Raw genomic sequence first — 21,227 nt, 5'->3', positions numbered from 1 at the left:
GTTAATTAACTTGTCCTCCGGGTGTTTCTTCTGGCAGGGTGAGAGAAAGGAAATCTCTTAAGTTAATTAGTTGTGTTGTTCAGTGGATGATCTCTATCTACAGTGAACGGTGGTTGGTCTCTGTGGACTGAGTGGTCTTCTTGCAGCGTGAACTGTGGGAGAGGAGTTCAAAAGCGATCTCGTACCTGCACTAACCCCGCTCCTCTGAACGGAGGAGCGTTCTGTGAGGGCATGTCTGTGCAGAAGATCACCTGCAATGCTCTCTGCCCAGGTCAGAATCTCTTCAACCCCAACACAATCATGAGGTGCAGCTTGTCTTCCAGCATCCATACTCACAGCTGTTTTTAGTGTCAGTATAGCACTTCAGAGCTGTGTTTTTCATTCATAATACATCAGACATTTTAATACCCTCTACGTCCTGTAATAATTCAAAGTAAGGGTATTATGATGGAATTACTAAGGATCTACAGCATGCATGTAAACGAGACCTCCTGTTCTCTGAGAATGAAGAAATAATCCCTAGTTAGTGTAATTTAATTAGAAGAGTTATTGTTCATGTTGTACTCAGTTGATTGCCTGGCTTTGTGATATTTAAATAAATTTTGCCTTTATGATCAGATGCATGGTTACCATTGTATTGCATAATAAATTTCAATTTGTTCATATTATTCATATCAATTTGAAACATATTAAATTAGTTTATTTCTTAATCATGAAATGAGTTTATATATGGTATGCGATGACAATTAAGAAACAAATTCAGTCATTTTTATAGAAATTAAATTAAATAGTGTTTATAGCATTCTCAAATGGCTTATGGTGCAAAAATTCATTCCTTTGATTCTGCCATAGTTAATAGTAGGCAATTGCATAAAATAGTTGTCACTATCTTTTGAAGAATTTATTTTGATTGATTGATTGAAATCTTTATTTCGAACATGAGAGAAGAATATGTAAAATAAAATACAATAATGTTTAAAGCATTTTTTTAAAATAAAAACCCATAAATAAAAAAAATAAAAATAAAAAATAAATAAATAAAAAGCCGTAAACAAAGTACATTATTTTCCTGTGTGAACATACTTCTATCTCATGTGCGAAAAGGAGTAGGAAGAAGCTAAACTTATGTACTCCTACCCCTTTAATTCTTACATTCCTTTAAATAACAATTTTTTATGTTATTATTATTATTTTGTTATCTGCATCTATGCACATACACACTTATACACACATACATATACACATACATATACATACATGTACACATACATATACATACATATATATACATATATCTATACATACATACCTACATATTTACATACCTACATACATGCATCAAAGTGACCACTAACAAGTATTTAAATCATAACAAGGGAACACTCCTACTTTCACTACAGTGCTTCTTGATACTTCTTGAAAATTTTTTCTTTATACATTTTTTTGAAGAGGAATATGTTATTAAATGACTCAATATATTTAGTTGATTAATTGGTTATAATTAAATTCTTACTTTATCAAACCTCATCTGTCCAGTTAGGTAGATTAAAATATCACAGTATTTACTTTCTTCACATGTCGTGAAAATGCATCTTTATAAGCAGCAAAACAAGTTATGAGCAACACAAGTACCTTTACATATTCAGCTTAACAAGTTACAAAAAAGTGTGAGGTTCATAAGCCTTTTATGCTCCCCAAGGCTGTATTTGATAAAAATAAATAAAAAATACAGTAAAAATCATATTCTGAAATATTATTATACCTATAAATAAGCTTTTTCTATTTTAGACTGTCCTTTATGTCATTCCTGTGACGTTAAAACTGAATTTTTAGCATCATTACTCTGTCACATGATCCTTTAGAAATCATTCTAATATGTTGATTTGGTGCTCAATACATTTATTATTATCACAGTTGAAAATGTTTTTTTTTGTGGAAATCGTGATGCATTTTTGTAACATTGTCTTTACTACTATCACTTTTTATCAGTTTAATGCTAAATAAAAGTAGTCATTTCTTTCCAAAAACAAAATCTTACTGACCCCAAACGTTTGAACATTCTCACATATTTAGCTTCAGAACACAAACATTACTTAAGCTATTTAAACAATAATTTGTGTTTATGTGGCTTGAAAAAAAAGATGAAGAACAGATTAAAGGTATTATTAAGCTAAAGCTTTTATTAAGAATTTGATCAATTGGCTGAAAATATGCCGATCTAATGCATGTAACCCTGACAGTGTGGTCAAGAATTGGACTATTAAAACACTTTTAATTAAGTTTATGAAGTCTCTAGAAATCTCATAAGTTCATTGCAGAGTGCGGTTAATGCACAGAGCAGCTGTTCACCTTCCTTAAACGGCAACCCTGTTGTGTGCTCTGCAGTGGATGGAGTCTGGGAGGAGTGGAGCGAGTGGACGATGTGTAGCGCGCAGTGTGAGAGGCAGCGATGGAGGGAGTGCAACGCTCCCCCGCCCCGTCACAGAGGCAAGATGTGTGAGGGAGAAGGTCAAGGCACGGAGAACTGCACAGGGGGTCTGTGTACGCAGAGTGAGTATGTGCTGATGCCGTAATGTGTCATAAACACCGTCATTTCATTAATCATCATCATATGTTGGTCATGCTATTGCTCACTTAGATCTTGACACTTATCACAAAGCTGAAGTGTGTGAATTGTGATGTTTTAGGAAGTGTGATAATTGTCTGCTAAAAATGGATGAAAGTGACGACATCATCCCTCTCAATGTCTCCCTCATAGCTATTATGATGAGAACCCTCTCTGATTTCTCCTTCTTAATGAAGGATGGAAACATCATGCAGCCTAAGTGATCCAAAACCATCTGCCAGTAGCTTCCCATGGCAATGATGCCAAGCAACAGTATCCACCGCTGATGTTGGCATAGCCTGCAGTTGGACATCGACCCATGATGTGAATCAGAGAGTGAATTTGTTATAAGTATAATGCCTGCTGTAACAGATCCTAAAAGATCATTACAGATCACATTGTTCGACATGGATCTAATAAACTTGGGTACGACATGTATGTAGACTGTATGATGATGAATTCTATTGAATCGTAGTGTACAACGCAAGTTAGAATAGATTAATAAAATGTCATCAGCATGCGCTAGTGGCAAACAAATAGAGCGAGATGAATCACACCAGCAATTGTGGTTTTATGTGCGCAAAAGAGGAGAATAAGGATGCGGTCATTGTTAGGGAAAAGAGGCCAACTTGTCATGCCAATTTTGTAAATGGAGCTTGAGGTAAGTTGTTTTAAGTTTTAGCGCCATGTCACGTTTATCAGTACGCCATTTCATGTTGCATTTTTACTGGCTAGTCAGTAGACATAGGTTGTAGCCGCAAACAAACTGTGAGATGTTGCGTTTAATGTCTTGTGAAAGTGATTTTAGCGATGTCTTGTGATTTAAATTTTTTGGGATGTATCTAGATATATCTTGTACAGCACTTTGGTCAACCAAGCTTGTTTTAAATGTGCTTTATAAATAAAGTAAACTTGAAAGTAAACTTGAGATGATCATACTAAATTTCTGACACTGGCTATCTTTGGTAATCTTTCGTCTGGGACAGCCCAAAATCGGCCATTACAGGGATGGACTGTAATTCTCTCTCCCGCTTTCTTTCCCTTTATTTCTTTCTTTTTGTTGTTCTGTCTCTTTTTCCCAGCAGATGGGAAGCTGATGCATGATGTCAATCCTCAGAGTGAGTTCTCCTCCATGTGAATTCTTAAGTAAAATTTGGTTTGAATCATTTTATCTTAAATTTCCTTTTTTGAAATTAGAATTTGTGTGAAAGCTTTTTTTTTTTACTCCCTCCTTAATTAAGATAAGCTCAATCCTCTCAAATGTGTATTCACTTCTACGCTTGGTTACCCTGTATCATTATGCTGACAACAGGTGTCATTCGCAACAAAGTGGAAAAAAAGATGCAGAAGATTAATTGGCAAGAATACAATCTGTCTCTAAAATTTTAATTTTAGTATGGAAATTACAAACCAATTAAAGCACCCACAGCAAATAAACTTGAGAAATAAGAGTTTATGTATGGCAAAAAGGGTTGTTAGAGAATATGAAATCAAATAATACATTTATAATAGAAAAGTCTAGTAAAAAAAACAAAGGTTTATTCATAAAATAATTGGGGTGGAAACTGGCAGTGGAATAATAAAATAAATGTAAATTTGGATTATTATTATTTTAGATATTCAGAATATTTAAAACAAGTTTTTTTACCCTACAACAATTTTCTTCTCAGCTGAATTTATCCGGAACACAAGTCAAAGTCACTGATTAAGGGATCCTAAATATTTTGCAGGTGTCCTTATCAACTTGTCCAGATTATACATTTTGCAGAATTTCAAAGTGCTAGTCAATGTATTGTGTCCTTTCAGATTAGAGAGCGTGAGTGATTGGATGTGGCGTTTGAACGTGCTATATTTAGAGGAAGCAATGAGGTGTAATCATTGAATATTAACTCACCTCGTCAAGCATTATGTCTTCATTTCTCCTGTGTATTATTTTAACCATATTGAGGCACTTTGCACAACATCATTTTAAATATGTATTAGTACCAGGTGCTTCTGCATTGTTACAATGCTATGGCTCTGAGACTCTTCCGTGTGCATTGATGTGTGAGCTGGGTTATAAGGCTTCTAATTAAATCTATTAAATCTGTTGCATGATGGACTTGCAATTAATTCACCTTTACCCTTGGACAGAAACTTGTTTCCAGCTTGAAGCGTGTAATCCTGTTCAACTTTATGTAGTGTGTCAGGATATTTGAAATGCAGTGCTGTAGTTTTAAAAACATATTCTTCCTCTCACGGCATGATTAATGTCCTCTGTGTCCTTTGTGATCTGGCGAGTTTGGTCCGCCCAACCCTCCTGCTGCAGAGGTCACTTGGGCCAGTGCTATAGATGCCAACTGAACAGATGTATCATTGCGTGGGGTGTTGGCACACCACCCTGCCAGTTATTAAAGTAGTAAGAGCCCTGGAATTCACACCTCCCAAACTGCGCTCACGTGCCAAGCATATCTTTATACACTGCTAAACATGTGCATATTGCACCTGTTCCATTTGCACAGGTGTCTGAAAGATTTGCAAGCCTAACCACAATGACCAGGCGTGACGGCTTTAAATGATTCCCTGTCACCAAAATGTATTTTTTTCCGGTGCCGTGAAAACATTTCACTTGCAAAAATCTACAAAACTATTACACAAACTATATCTTATTTAATCATTTCATCATATCACAATAAAATAATCACAGAAATAATAATCATTTAATTCTTTTTTAGTTATTTTATTTTATGGCACTGTGAAACATTTTCTTATTTTAATATTTCATAACACCATATAATAGTTGTAGAAAAAAATAATTATGAAATATTATAAAATATTACTTATCATTAAAACATTAAAACGAGGCAACTGTGTATGGTACAGGGGTATAAACACATATAGCCACTGGTGCTCATTGGATACATGAGAGGTAAATATCAGATGAAACAACAAAATATTCCAAAACAGCTGGTAAACCAGTGGGAGTGGCTATAACCAGCCAACTCCTTCACAAATAAAACAGTAACTTCTAATGCAAAATAATAATAATAATAATTAAATTAAATATTTAAAATAAATAAAAGAGATAAAAAATAAAAATAAATATAATAATAACGATGATGACACTACAAGAAAGTTAAAAAAAAACATTCCTCATTATCTCCAAGTAACTTTGTACCCTTAAGTGTATAAATCCAAATATAAAGTAATTTTATATTTACATTATTATTATTAAATATTTTATATATATGTATACATATATTATATATTATCATATTATATTAAAGATTTTTATATATTTAATTATAATAATTTATGTAAGGTAGCTCACATGTGTTGCACAGATATTTATTTAAATTGTTCAAGAACTTCCTGATCAAATGTGTGCTATTTGGCATATTTTCATAAATTATTTCCACAATAAATAATAGTTTTCCCATGGAGCCTAAGTATGTGTTGTGTGTGTTTCTGGCTGTGTCCCAGGCATGGAGAACTCTATTGATGTTGCGCTGTACTCTGGTCTGGCTGCGGGGGTGATCGCTGTGGTCGTCCTCATCGTGGCTATCACCCTCTACAGGAAGAGTCAGAGCGAGTACGGAGTGGATGTCATTGACTCATCTGCTCTTGCTGGGGGCTTCCAGTCCTTCAACTTCAAAACCACCAGACAGGGTAAGAGTTCATTGTAGATAAAGTGCTTCGGTTAAATTAATTGATTTATTGTGATTCTGAAGTTCATGCGCCGCTAGTCACAGTAATAGGCTAAACCATAATGAATATTTAATAATTCCAAAATAGAGAAATTGCTTGTTAAAGCATACAGACACACAATCCATGAGATACAGTGCATCCAGAAAGTATATGGATTAAATTCATTGTTTTCCTCAAAATTCTACAAACAATACCCCATAATGACAACGTGAAAGAAGTTTGTTTAAAATCTTTGCAAATTTATTACAAATAAAAAACCAAGCATTATGGGGTATTGTTTGTAGAATTTAGAGGAACATAATGAATTTAATCCATTTTGGAATAATTCTGTAACATAACAAAATGTGGAAAAAGTGAAGCACTGTGAATACTTTCCGGATGCACTGTATATGCTTATATGCTTTTATTTCACAGTAAAACACTAAGATGATTTTTACTCACAAAAACCGCTTCCCCTGACTAAACACATTCTTACCCCAAAAAAGTCATGCTACGCTAACTTAAATTCTGCCTTTTTGTCAGCTGTGCCAATAACTTTTGTAGATAAGACCACGTCTACGGTCGTTTGAACTACATTTGGTTCCGCTACACGCGTCCATATTACCACCGCTGACGCTTCTGGGTCAGGGAAAGTGATAGCCATCGCCCCACAGGGTAATCAATCCTGGCTGCTTGTGACAGGACAGTGAAAGCCCGTGACTAGCAGCTTGTGTTTATTGTGCTCAAGGCCTGAGATGGCAACACCCTCCTTTTCCATGCAACAGGAAAGAGGGGGATCAAGGCTCAGCTGAGCCGCATCTGTCAGGTCATCAATCCTATTTAAAAAGGCCAACTTTCTCTCAGCCTCCCGCTGTGCCCTATTCCAACAGCCAATCCGGTTCCCATCAGCGCTCACAGGAAAGACCAAACCCCATGCAATAGAAAAGAGAACATGTTGGATGTTCATTTAAGCATGTGGGATGTAGAATGAGAAATTATAAGCTTCACTAAACAGTTATTCACTAAACATTTTAAACATTTATCCAATTTTAAACATTAATCCAAATTGTAGCGCATTTGATTTCATTTTGATTTTGTATTATTTCTCATTATTCATTATTCACTCATTAGGTGTTGTATCACTTTTCCTTTTAACTTGTCTCACTCCATGATATCTGTTGCAGTTTTATCAGTGTGTGTAATTATAATAAAGCTTCTGAAGTATTCCAGCTGACTCTCTAAATCACAGGTAACAGTATGAGACTCCAGACCTTTGCCCGTCTGTCTGCTCTTGAAATCTCAGCCACTGAGTCATTTTAATCACGACTCTAATTCCAGATCTTTCTCTGCAAGGTGCCCACTACATGCCTGTTTCATTATCTCCTATCATCCTGCTTTCTCGTCCTTTCATTTCACTGCCATTTTAAAGATTTTCTGTCCCACAGTGATCATATCCTCCTTCTGAAGAGATATAGGGGGGGGGGGGGGGACGGTTTGTTGTGGGTGAGAATTTAAGAATTTGAACCATTTAATATGTTGTAATCTCTTTATATGTCTGGTAAATCTGGTTCGGTTCTCTTCTATAGGAGTGGTCAAAGAGAATAATTCACCCCAAAAATAAAATTGACCATCATTTACTCACCCTCATGTCATTCCAAACCTGCATTAATTACATTCTTCAGTGAAACACAAAATAAGATAATTTGAGAAATGTCATTGGGGTCCAATATTATTTTGGACAAGACCCAATGACTTTCATTGTATGGAAATATGTGGAAATATTCTTCAAAATATTTTCTACAGAAGAAACACTGTCATAAAGGTTTGGCAAACAATTCATTTTCAGGTGAATAAACCCTTTAAAAGGTAATGAATAAGTTTTCATAATCCCAAATGTGAGTATGCAGCAGCATATTTCCTAAATTTCAGCAGTTTCCCACCATAATTTTTCCCATCCTGACACCTTAGAACTTTGCAGGACCAGTCAAATGTATAATACAAACCTCTTGTCACTCTATAACAAAGCCTTGGCCTGCCCAAGCATGGCGACTAGAAATATCCCAAATGCCTGACACCGATCAGCCCATACTGGGGTAATTAACGATTTTCCTAAAAATAAAGATCCATTAGCCTCCTGCCTCTCACCCCTCACTGTGCAGCAGCTGGCCAGCAAGGACTAAGTGACTCAAATGTTGGAGCTACTTTGGCACCGGGATGAATCGTGGGGGTTCTGTGATGGTGTGTGTCTGCCTCAGACTGGAAAAGGTGAGAGAGCAACAGCGAGAGATGAAGACCCCCTTCCAAGAGCTGTTCTGAGCCCAAGCTGGGAGGCGACAGATTTAAAAACTTGGAAAAACAAAAAGGTCACTTAGGCATACTTCATATATCTTTGTCTCCATTTAGTTGCTCTCTCACTTTATGAATTAATTTTATGCGAAAGCGCAAATCTCTAATGATGCCACTGGCGAACCAATGCTAACTGTGGTAATGGGTGATGACAAGCCATTTAAGGATGTGACTGTTAACATCAATCAATGCATGAAAGCAACTGTTGCCATGAACAATCTACTCTGACTAGTAGTCAAATAACATGGACGCAATTAAGCTGAATGCTAGCAAAAGGGTCTGCACTGTATCTTTGATGATAAAGGTCTAAAAACACAAGTACATAAGCTGTTCAGGTCAGTTTGCATTATCTAAAATTCCAAAGTTGTGTGCTCTAAAGTAGTTCAGAAACACACAGCACAACTGACTATACTTTTTTAATTAAAGGTGCTGTATGTAATTTTCTTTGACTGCTAAAGTATAAAAATGCCATTTGTTTGCAGATATTTAGGAAACTAAGTTACTAAGTTGCTAAGTTTACATACTCGTTTCTTTCAAAAACAATGCTACAGCCTCTACTTTGAAATGTGCATTCCATGTCGGAATGTCTGTTTTTGTTTTGGTCTGTGTAATCCTGCCCACTGCCAATTTACCCATTAGTATTTTGACACCCCGGGTTGCCAGTTGTTGGAAAACACAGCCTATTGCTGCCATGCAAGCCAGAAAACGAACTGGGTCATAAAATGAACTGTAACATATTAGAAAAGTATGGAATTAAAAATCTATACTCTTAATATTCTAACACCTATTCAGAACCACGTTTCAGGAGGTTAGATTTTGAAGGGCCAAGAATTAAACTAACCTAACTGAATAATTTAGTTGGTGCCAGAGCATTTACTTTTCTCACATACTTAAAATTGTCCTTTTCACTTTTTGTATTTTTCAAGATAAATTTCTTTCCCTTTTTCCAGCACTCTTAGAATGAATATTTTAGCCAAAACAGTAAATTAAATATTTAATCCTTTTCTGTTGCATGCCTTGATTTTTAAGCCATGGTCTGCTGCACTGGAGTTGGCATGTCAGGACCCCATCTAACCGTATTCTTTTCTTTTTACCTGTATCAACAAAACTCCCAAAATATCAAAGACTGCCTTTTCATCTCCCCAGGCAATCCACTTCTGCTGAATTCCTCCATGCAGCCCGATTTAACTGTCGGCCAGACGTACAGCGGTCCAATCTGCTTTCAGGACTCCATAGACAAAGAGCTCTTTGACCCCCTGCCAGACAAGGTCAAAGTTCAGAGCTCCTTTATGGTTTCACTAGGTGTGGCGGACCGGGCCGAGTACCATGTGAAAACCCACCTGGAGACCCTCCCTGCTAACCTTCACCCAAACTACAGCACAGTAGAAGGAAAGAAGACAACCCTGATTGCTGCTAATGGACTTCACACACCCGGGAAGACTTGGTTGAAAACAAGCGCAGTGTTTGGGCATCTGGGTGGCCGACTGGTCATTCCAAATGCAGGTGAGTGAAAGTATGTGTTTTTGTGTTTTATTTTTATGCAATGATGAACAAGATAGGAGGTCATCTTAAGGTACAGGAAAGCTACAGTCATTCATATTCTTTTAGAAATTGGTTTAGATGGAGAGTTCACCCAATATGAAAATACTGTCATTTACTCACACTAATTCCCTTCCAAGCCCACAAAACAATGGCTTTGGTAACTATGAACAGTATGTGAAATATTTGTTTTCTATAATCATTGTTTTGCATCTAATAAGTGCCCCACAGGCAAATGTTCTCTTTGGCTAATGCTTGTTAGATGAAAGGCATAAAATCACAATTATTGTTATTTTTACTTGTACGTGTGCATGAGGGAAGTGAGTAATAAATTAGGATAGACGAGGAAGATGATTACAAAGTTTTTGTATTTTAAACACATTAAAAATGCAGTTCAGCTGCTGAGAGAATTTTGTACATATTCACCTTTCACAAGGTTGTAATCAAATTTACAAATTTTAATTTGTAAATATAAGGACATGGTATAATTTTTGGTATAAAAAGTTATTTAGTATATTAATGAATCTCATATTGTCATTAATTGAATGTAATATAGGAATAAATGTGTATTGTGTAGCTGCACATAAATGGTATCTCAGTGTTGATGTTTACGTTGTTGGTTTTCTAGGAGTGAGCTTACTGGTACCTCACGGGGCGATTGCTGATGACACCTCTTGGGAAATGTACATGCTCATAAATCAGGGGGAGTCTAGGTAAGACTGTAGACTGGCATATCTGTATCACTTTCATAGTATTAGCATTCCTTCTTAACAGTTCAGACAAAACATCTTTTTTGTTCAAAATTCCAATTTCTGTTGTTCAAGAAGCTTTTAACAAGGCCCAGCATTATACAATAAACAGTCAGTCTAGACACAGAAATGTTCAAACTATAGACCTATTTCAATTTATATAATCCACTCATGCCAAATAAGAGACTTAGATAAAAAATAAATAAAATAAAAAGATTAGCAAAATAGTTTAGGGCTATGTTCATAGAGTTTCTGAATACTTCGTTGAAAAACACATTCTTTTAATTCATTTAGGCAATTTGAAGAAATATTTGTGCGTTTGATTTCAGCTTCCGTGTATTTACTATTGTCTTTCAAGGACATATCGTAATACAATTGTAGGAATTTATTTTATTTTATTTTTTTCTGTAGGAAAGACAAAAATCACTCTGCTACTTATACCACTGATGGAAAAAGTGCAGTTAGAATAGCTAAATATGTGGGAGAGAACTGCTAAAATGTGACTGTTGTTAATGCTTTGTGTATCATTAAATCAGCATTAAGTCTAGTTTATGCAGTGGTTTATTGGGGTTTATTTACAGTACTGTTTTGATTGGTTACATTCTTGAAGTCAGATGCTACAGCTTTAAATGGTAACACATTAGATGAATAGATAAACATTTGGTAAATGAACATTTCAGATACATTGACATACACACATTGCAGATGGCGTTATATATTTGTGCTTTTTGGTACTGGGATGGCGTCTGTATTATAGGAAGAAATACCGTTACTTGGAACAAATGAATACAGGATGAAAATATCAGAGTTGACTTTTATCGTCAAGACTCTCTTACCTTAAAGTGAGATCTGATTATGAATATTAGAGATGTAGTCTGACTTCACATTGGAACGTGTCATGCCATAAAAGCTCTGTCAAACAAGCAGGATTCTGACTTCATGAGTTATTGAACTCTTTTCGGTGAAAAGCTGAAGTCTGATTATGACTTGATTTTCTTTTATCATGTCAAACATGAAGTTCACAGAAGTGAATCTTTTTTATCCTGATCATTGAGTGATCATTTTATGGGAGATGTTTTGGCATATATAGGTTATGGTCTACGCCCCCATCTGGCTGTTTCCTCATAAAACTTACTTGAGAGTTTCTGAAGGTCTTACATTTTGACACGTTGTGTATTATGTATTCTCAGCATGTAAAGGTAATGAGCCTACGTGAGTCTTGATGTGTCTCTGGAGACAATATGTCTGTTGCACTCTGCCAAAACCTGAAGGAGATCTAACACAACTGCCAACTGTTATTGCTCTGACTGAATACATCTTCATGACGGCACAGGATGATGGAGGAAACAGTTACTACTAAGGAGTGTAAAATGAGGACATTATGAGTCATTGTTCACCACATCTGTGGCAGATCACCGATTTAGACTGAAGCTTCAAGGTGCACTCTGTAAGTTTATCCACACTAAAAAAATGGTTTTACTTATAAATAAATAAATGAATAGCATTTTTCACAAATTATGTAAAATGATATACTCATGAGGTGATTGCTCCATCATATCATGGAATGGGTTGTGACTTCTCAAGATCACTTTCCAGGTGTGCAAAACTCCCAAAACGTACCTTTTCATACAATTCACTGCAATTTCCAGTTGAAATGAGCCCTAGAGGCAATAAAACGGCAACAACCCATATTCCTTTTTACACAAATAATGATTATGATTGATAATGATTAATAAAGACTACTTTCTACATGATTCCTTGCACAATATAGAGCATTAATCGTTTAACGCCTCTCACCCGACTTTTCTTTTCCGAACTGCAATATCCGAACTAACCCTTCCGAAGCAATATAACTGGGTGCTTATTCACAAATATTCTTGCTTTGAAATCTTTGTTTTTGAAATCATGCCTGACAGTCATGGTCACCATGTACTTTCATTGTATGGAAAAGAGCAGTTTGGACATACTGATATAAAATAACTCATTTTGTGTTCCACAGAAGGAAGGTCATTCAAGTTTTAAAAGACATGAGGATGAGTAAGGGATTATGGACTTTTCATTTTTGTGGAACTTGCTCCTTTAAATGAAGTTACTGATCAATTTGCCACACTGAAGTTAAGTCACAGTCAGATGCTTAAATGAAAGAATGAATACATAATAGAAGCATTAAGTTTGCCTATCGCCTCCTACAGTGTCCGTTAATGCTCCGGCACTCTGCTGCTCGACCCCCTAGCAGTGACTCATCAGTCTTTTTGAATAATGCTTCTCAATACAGACCTAGGAGCTTGCAGGATAAGACCCTTGATGAGGAGGAGGAGAGTTGTAAAAAACATGACAAGACACTTAAGGTACAAGAGTGAAGACTAATTTAGAAGTGCAGTTCCTTATGCAACCCAGGTAACCTGCCTCTATCCTTGACTTGCATGAAACATGCAAACTAGTGTTGTGTTGCCGTGAAGAACTGTTTACGTAGAGAAATTCAGTTTTCTGTGATGTGAATACCAGAGAGGTATAATGAAATGTAGCTTTTAAGTACTTTCCTGACATTACATTGCAGTTTTATCTGTTTTAATCCTTTAAAACAAGGAGGATATTATTTGAAAAATGTAAAGACAATAAACCTTTCGATTAAGTAGTTATTTTCTTGCTTGTTGTTCAAATACACACTAGTAAAGAAAAGTTAATTAAAGGACGATGTTTTCACTTTTAAGGCATTTCGAGGCATTTCAAACATTCATAATGCATTGTTTTTCATACAGCCTCTTTTAGTTAAACCTGAATGTGGTTTAAATCGCATTGAAGTTCCTACAGACCTGACATGCCTGAATAGTAATTAAATGTAAATAGAAGAACACTTGGAGAGAGTTTGGAAGAGGACGGCCTGATTGGCTGTAAAGAGTGGTTTAGTCCTTATTCCCTCTTCAGCAAAGCTGAATTAATATAGATTCAGATAAACTGAAAAAGCTTCTGGCGTCCTTTGGGCATACTGTAAAAGTCCTTAAAGCAAGTTCTGTTGATGTGGTGCTCCTCGACTTTCAAAGTTTGTTGTGAATTTTATATTCCAATGTGGTTAGTTGAAAAGATAGAACAAAACTTTGGATATACATGGCACTTTGGTGTCCCATTACTTAGTATTAAAAGCACAAATCCCAATGTATTTTATTAGATACATTTGACAAACTATTATTTAACAGAATTATTTATTTATATGATCTAACACAATTTTGGCTAAATTTACTACTATTTACAGGCCTGCCTGGAGGGGTTTTTTTTGTTTGTTTTTTTTTTTGCACAATTTTGTCTATTACATTTTGATGACTTGATCATTTTTATTGATAGAAAATAACAAAAATATAAAAGAATAAATAGTGCCACATAGTTTATAGATATATTTTAATATGCAGTGAAAATATGCTGTGCTGTCAACCAGAAGGTTTTTCCTTCCTTTCTTTTTTACCTCTAAATTTGCATTAAAGGCCAAAGCCTTCATTAACTCTTTCTCATTAATGGTTTTCTGTTATGGTTTACCACCACAAGGAAAATATGGAAGGTAGCGATAATGGCCAGAAGATCATAAGCAATGACTAATGAATATGCAGGAGCTGGTAATACGACTCCGGTACCCTCAGAGAATCAGTAGCTTCCCCTAAATCAAGGTTCTGAGTCGTGTTTTTAATGATTCTGTAGACTGCCGACGTGACAGCTTTTATCATTACGGTATCTATGCGGGATAATTGAGGGTTGTGATGTAGATTTCATTGTGGGTTTTTTTGTGTGTGTGGGTTTTTTTTTTCTGATCACTTTATTTGATTTAGCTAAATGTGTTCACTATTTTGATTATTGACCAAAGGGGTCTAGTGTAGCTCTAGCCAAGGTCATGGGCTGATTTCCAAGAATTGTATGCACTGATCAAATGTACAGTATACCTTTATAGGGGATTTTACAGATATGATGAATGAAGACCAGGAGTCAGAGATGCAGTAAATTGAAGAACATTTTACTGAAGTTTAGTTTGCAGTTTCATCAGCAGAAGCCAGCTTCAGTTCTCAGCAAGGAGTTTGTAGTCCGCCCTGCCATTCATTCTCAAAACAACAGCAATTATACTCTACACAGGTCACTAAGCTACGTCATCAAGTCAGTTTGAATGATTCTGATTGGTTAAGACACAAATAAACATAGAAAATTTTCCACAAATGGCTGTTCGTCAGAAGAATATCTCCATAGATTATCTGGATGCCAGATGGTTATTTCACCTCTCCTGCGTGCCAGTTGTTCACCTCACGAACGTCAGGTCCCATAACAAAAGAGTACACACACACACACACGCGCACACACACACATTGGATTTGGTTGTAGAGTAATCTGTTATCATGGGTGACTGTATCAAATTAATGTCCATATGTCAAAAATGTACAGTTCTAAGATGGTACAAATCATGCAGTTAGCTAATCTCATGTATTCATTTAGGCAGAAACAATGATCTCACTAAAGCAATTATTACAAGTTGTGATCATAATGATTACAGTGTATAGAAAATTATTACAAGTTTTGAAGAAACAAAGCTCAAGAAACATTTCATATTATTATCAGTGTTGCGCTGCTCCATATTTTTTCAGGATTCTTTGATTATTAGAAAGTTTAAAAGAACAGCATTTATTTGAAATAGAAATATTTTGTAACAATATAAATGTACAGTATTTACTGTCACTAATGCTCAACCTAATGCAACCTTGCAGACTAAAAGTGTTATTATTTTTATTATTATTTTCAAACCAAAATCTTAAACTGAGCCCAAACTGTTTACTTATTTTGAAACAATGAGGGGGGTTTCTCTTGAAATTGTCAGTGATATGTGTTATCTTGTTTTGCTAGTGCCCAATCAGAGGAAAGGTGTGAGATTCTGTTAGGGCCAGAGATCACGTATGGACCTCCGGGGCTGAACCTGTCCTATCCTGTTGCCATGACGATAGCTCATTGTGCTGAAGTCAGCGCTGAAAACTGGAACATTAAACTCAAGAGACAAACCAAGGACAACAAGTGGGAGGTAGGAACAAAGACATGACTTCTGTGTTTTTCACTGCAAATTCATTTCAAATTCCTTTTAGTGTGACTCATAAGAATGTTACATTTGAAAACATTGTCAATTATTATCATTGGGCCAGTATAGTACAATGCACTGGAAACCTTTGTCAACACACCATTTGAAAATGATTTAACACTTTTGTAGCACCAGTCCCTGACGATTAAACATTTTTGTGTCCATTTAAGTATATTTTTAAATCGTTGTGCTACAGTTAACCTGCAAACTGTGTCATGAACCAAAAGTTAAATGCATTTGAACCACATCCTTGTGGCAGCCTTCGGAGCTGTGAGCGTTTTAAAAATGTGTTGATTAGGCGATCCTGCGCTCTCGACAAGAGATCCAGGGACAGCAGCTCCTCAGAGGAGGCTACGGCAGTGAAGTGCTCAAGGAAAAAACAATTACAGCCTGTAATAGCTGGGAAGACACAGTTCATGGCAGTCAAACAGCGGGAGCATCAGGGCAAGCCGTCCCATCAGTCCCAGGATATATCGATCTGGTTGTACTAGAGGACCACCTTAAAAAGGAGCTGACACGAGGCAATCAGGACAGGAGTCATGGACGGAACCTCCTTCCTGACCCTACTACAATCACTAACATTTGTCCTATTCCCATGTTTACTCTGGCATCAGCCTCTGAAAACCTAACACTGTTAGATCTGAAAGTTCTGAAAGTTGATGTATCAATGAAATTTTACTGTAGCGGCACAGAGTTTGTTTATTGTAAGCTGCTAGCGTTATTGAAGACGATAAGATAATAACCTTCCTTTTGTGTCTGACCACTAGCGCGAGTCATTATTACGATGAATTTCAGATTGTTCCAATGCACGGTACTTATCCTTGAGATTGCTACCAGCAGTCTTCACAAAAACTCATTTGCTGTCAGAGTTTTTCCCTCGCTTTTAACGGTTTTATTTGAGCCAGTGACAGCTCCAGTGTTGGTGATGGCTGAAGTAATTACATAAAAACTGCCGGCTAAATCACTGACTTGTCAGAAAAAGACTGCTGTAGTACAAATTTCACATCTACTTTTTTTATCAGCTTACAAAGGGTGGGTTCCCCATTTTGTTTGGTATTTACGTTGCTTTGAAGAGCTGCAGTCACATAAATAAATGGTTGTCTGTCAGAAATTTGAAAAGAGCATTTATTGTGTAAATGTCTGTGCTTGACCTGATGTTAGTCTAACCTTGTCAAAGAAATACAGAAGTGACCTCGCAGATTTGTGAGTGATTCTATGTCAGTGTGGCTGAGTGAATTTAGCTTTTTCGTTCACTGGCTGATCACACAGTTACACTGCCAAAAATACTGGCTGAGCTGAGATTCTTTCACACTCTTGAGGTGAAAAAAAAACATCTTGCAGCAGCTGTAAGTCTGTATGAAGATGGTTCCTTTGAAGGCTTCCATACCAATGAGAAACCTTGGAACCAAGGAACAATTTTCAGCTTTTTACATATAAGAGGTCATCATACAATAAGAATATCCTGTAAGTTTCAGAACTGAAAACTCTGTTGTTAGTTCAAAAACAGCTTTTATTGAAACCAAACCTAGAGAATGACTCATAGATAGGTGAAAGACCTCCACTGCTGAAGAAGAGCAACACCTACTTCTACGGCCCTGTCCTAAATTACACATTTCATGCACTTTCGGCCTTGTGGACTTACAATGGCTGCCGCGTGCGCATGCCCGTTAAGTTCATAAGACCGTAGGGGGTCCCTTTTGTCATTTTAGGTTTCAGAAGGGTGCTCGCGAGAGCCACCTTTGCGGTCAATATGCGCCCATGATTCTCACTTGATGCGAGCTCCACAGCAGACTTCTTCCCCAAAGTCAATATGCCGTTACGTCACGAAAGTGCAGACTCGTAGGAAGACCGCAAGTGCTTAGGGTGCCATTTGGGACAGGACCTACATCAGTAAATAACAGACGTGACGCTAACACTGGATCGAGCAACTAAGTGATAAACCTGCCTTTAAAGAGTGCAAAATGTTGTGCATAGGGTGCCATTTGGGACAGGACCTACATCAGTAAATAACAGACGTGACGCTAACACTGGATCGAGCAACTAAGTGATAAACCTGCCTTTAAAGAGTGCAAAATGTTGTGCAGTGCCAGGTTGTGGAAAAACATAGTCACTGCATTGCATTTTTACTGTCACTATTGCTTTGTTACAGATCGTTTGATATGCACTGCTGCTTATGTGTACACTATATGTCTAACCAAAATCACCAGTGACCAGTGATTTCTGATATATAATGATGCATATACAGTCAGACGATCTTTGTCTCAAACTCGTTTATTGTCAGTAAATCAAACCAGTGACTAAACGGTCAACTTCACATTGTTTCTCTTAGTAGGATAAAAATTATCTGATATTTAAATTGTGATTAAATTATATACAGTAAGCGATCAAAGAACGCTCCCTTTACAATCTCTGGAGCTGTCAATCAAACAGCGTGAATTTATCAGTGACTGAGTTCGGAGCTCTCGCCAAAACTCCCGTTATAATCAACAAATCTCTTATTTACATCGTGTTTGCACTGTTAGTTATGATGAAAGCATTCGTGAGAGTGCAGAAATCGAGTTGCAATGATGAGATCACTGCATTCATGCGCTCAACATGTCTGTGATCGGCTACAATCCTCATCCACTGCAACCTCTCATGCCACGGGAGTTGATCTAAATATAATGCTATAGATCTAAATATAAAGCTATAGATCTAAATATAATGCTATAATCAACATTTTTTATGATTAGTTGAGAGCTGTAACAGTAAAAACGTGCTAAAAGTTTTCGAGAGTTCCACATGTAATTCTTAAAAATTTCAAATGCAAAGATGTTAGCCAATCACAGCAGTGGGCGTTTACACTGAAGCCCCTTCAAATAGATTGTTCAAATTAGAGGACTAAAGTCAAGGTAGGAAAAAAATCCCGTTTAATTCTAAATTATGACAGTTTTCGATGTAAAAATCATACTAACATTATAAGTGCACCCCAAGAAACATTCTAAAATAAAATATATAAAATAAAAATAACTGCAGTTCATGACCCCTTAAAGCTACATTCATATGTTTTACTGGGAGCAGCATTTTACTTTGAACCTTTCATAGCACTGGACACTAAAACAAATCCACTCCTACATCTTGGTGAAATTAACATTTAAAAAAAAAAAAAAAATCATATGTACCCTTATTTAATATGGTCTCATTTCCCATGATAAATGTACACTTTGTAGGCAACCCTTTAGCACATGCAGTTTCTGATAAGCTTGTTGGCTGATAAAGGTCTGATAAGGTTAATTAACTCTAATTGCTAATGTTCCCTACGGTTTTATTGTGACAGCACGACTGCTCCATTAAAGGGATTGTTCACCCCAAAAATTAAAATTCTGTCATCATCATACACCATCATGCTGTTCCAAACCTGTATGAGTTCCCCCTTTATGGAACATAAAAGGATATTTGTTTAAAAATGTACTGGTGGTTCTATTCCATGCATCTACGATGAATCAGGACTGAGGCTTCAAGCTTCAAAAAGGGCACAAATGCCCTGTCATTTACTCTCCCTCATGAACCTGTATGACTCTTTGCATGAAGAAAATGAAAATGGATTTTGGGTGGAAAATATTTGGGTGAATTATCCCTTTAAAGTTCATATGTTCATGCACTTTATACCAAGTTTTCATACACTATCAAAAATTCAATGAAGAAGTGACTATTTCTGTCATGACAACTCTCTGAGTGTTTGGCATGGTAATGGGTATGACAATGTTGATATGTTTGGTCTTGGCAGAATAGATCTGCTACGCTGGTGCTGTTGGTTATTGCTGCTGCTGCAGGGCAAGTACGGGACTTGCTGCTGCCAATACATACACAACACTCCGCTGTGAGCAATGCTGCTAAGACATGCTGCTGCTGTACATGAATTACCCATAGCAGATCTATACAGGTGGAGCTGGGGAAGGTGGAGGGTTTTCTGAAAGCGCGCTGCAACTGCTACAGCAAATGCTGACCGAGTATTTGAAGGTTGATCAGTGAGCTCATTGGCTACTGATACAGCAGGAACCAATCAGCTGTGCCCTGTAGATAACAATGTTATTATAATCAGGTTGAGTTAAGGACCTATTATCCTGTGTCATCTAGTTTCATGACAGAGCTTTGTATGTATGATTTCATGAGCATGTCATGTTATCATAATTTGATCTCTTTCTTGGGTTCACAGGAAATAATGTCAGTAGATGATGAATCAACCTCCTGCTATTGCTTGATGGACTCGCATTGCTGTCATTTGTTGCTGGATCAGCCGGGCTGTTATGCACTGGTGGGGGAACCCGTCACCGATTCCGCCATAAAGAGACTAAGGATTGCTGTGTTCGGCAGCATGGAGGCCTCCTCCATGGACTACAACCTGCGAGTGCACTGTGTAGATGACACACCACATGCCTTTCAGGTGAGAGCTGGACAGTCAACATATGTTCACATTACTCAAATAGAGAGCAACAGTTGGGTTCTGGAAGTACAAATCCCATTTCATTTTCTCCATAGTGGAATTGATTTTTAACAATTTTAACTTATAAACTGATATATATCAGGGTTCCGGTGGATCATTAAAAACTCTTAATAGTCTACAATTTGAATCTCCTGATTTTAAATATGCAACATATCTGTAAACATATCTTAAATATGTGTATTTATTGTTAATTTATTGTTAACATTTGTGACTTTAAATTATTAGTTTTATATTTTTTCATAATTTGAATTTGTCATTAGAAATGCTTCTTGGGATTGTAATTCTTTCCCTTATTAAAGAATAATAAAAATATGTAAAAAATACACAGTCTTGTATATTTTGTATTTTTCAAATCAAAGTTTAAATGTAAATCTGTGGTGCATCACAATATTATAGCAAAAGTAGGCTGCATGTGCAGTGGGGGTCCAAAAGTTTGATTAAACCAGTAATAATGTGAGTTTGGAGTTATTATAGTTCATTTGTGTAATCAGAATGACCGAAATGGTCAGTGCTATTTTCAAACAAGCACACAGAGATGATACAAAAGTCAAAGTCAATTACTGTTGTCTTGCACGAGTGCTCACACACACACACACACACACACACACACACACACACACACAAAGAGAACACTCATCTCTGCAATGCAATGACACACAAAGCAGTTTTGACAGATGAACACTGCCATGCTTGAAATCAAAGAAGGCAGTAATCAATTTAAATTCAATTTTCTTTTCAAAG

The 21,227-nt window shown here is 36.5% G+C and overlaps 1 protein-coding gene across 4 annotated transcripts in view; it reads left to right on the top strand.

Annotated features, from left to right (window-relative positions):
* The window catches only part of unc5db (unc-5 netrin receptor Db), a 178,380-nt gene that overhangs the window by 151,055 nt on the left and 6,098 nt on the right, over nucleotides 1-21,227 (top strand). The window contains exons 6-13 of one of the 4 annotated variants that reach the window (XM_079872309.1): nucleotides 104-271; nucleotides 2,386-2,550; nucleotides 3,691-3,723; nucleotides 6,068-6,253; nucleotides 9,764-10,120; nucleotides 10,785-10,869; nucleotides 15,778-15,949; nucleotides 20,199-20,426. In XM_079872309.1, the coding sequence (XP_079728435.1) occupies nucleotides 104-271; nucleotides 2,386-2,550; nucleotides 3,691-3,723; nucleotides 6,068-6,253; nucleotides 9,764-10,120; nucleotides 10,785-10,869; nucleotides 15,778-15,949; nucleotides 20,199-20,426 (1,394 nt within the window). Of the gene's footprint in view, nucleotides 1-103; nucleotides 272-2,385; nucleotides 2,551-3,687; nucleotides 3,724-6,067; nucleotides 6,254-9,763; nucleotides 10,121-10,784; nucleotides 10,870-15,777; nucleotides 15,950-16,301; nucleotides 17,119-20,198; nucleotides 20,427-21,227 lie in introns of those variants that run through there. The other 3 variants (XM_079872308.1, XM_079872311.1, XM_079872310.1) reach the window with 3 other exon arrangements.

Source organism: Squalius cephalus, assembly GCF_949319135.1.
Source record: "Squalius cephalus genome assembly, chromosome: 5".
NCBI lineage: Eukaryota > Metazoa > Chordata > Actinopteri > Cypriniformes > Leuciscidae > Squalius > Squalius cephalus.
The sequence above is the reverse complement of the archived record's forward strand: the minus strand, read 5'-3'. Positions and strand labels throughout refer to the sequence as shown.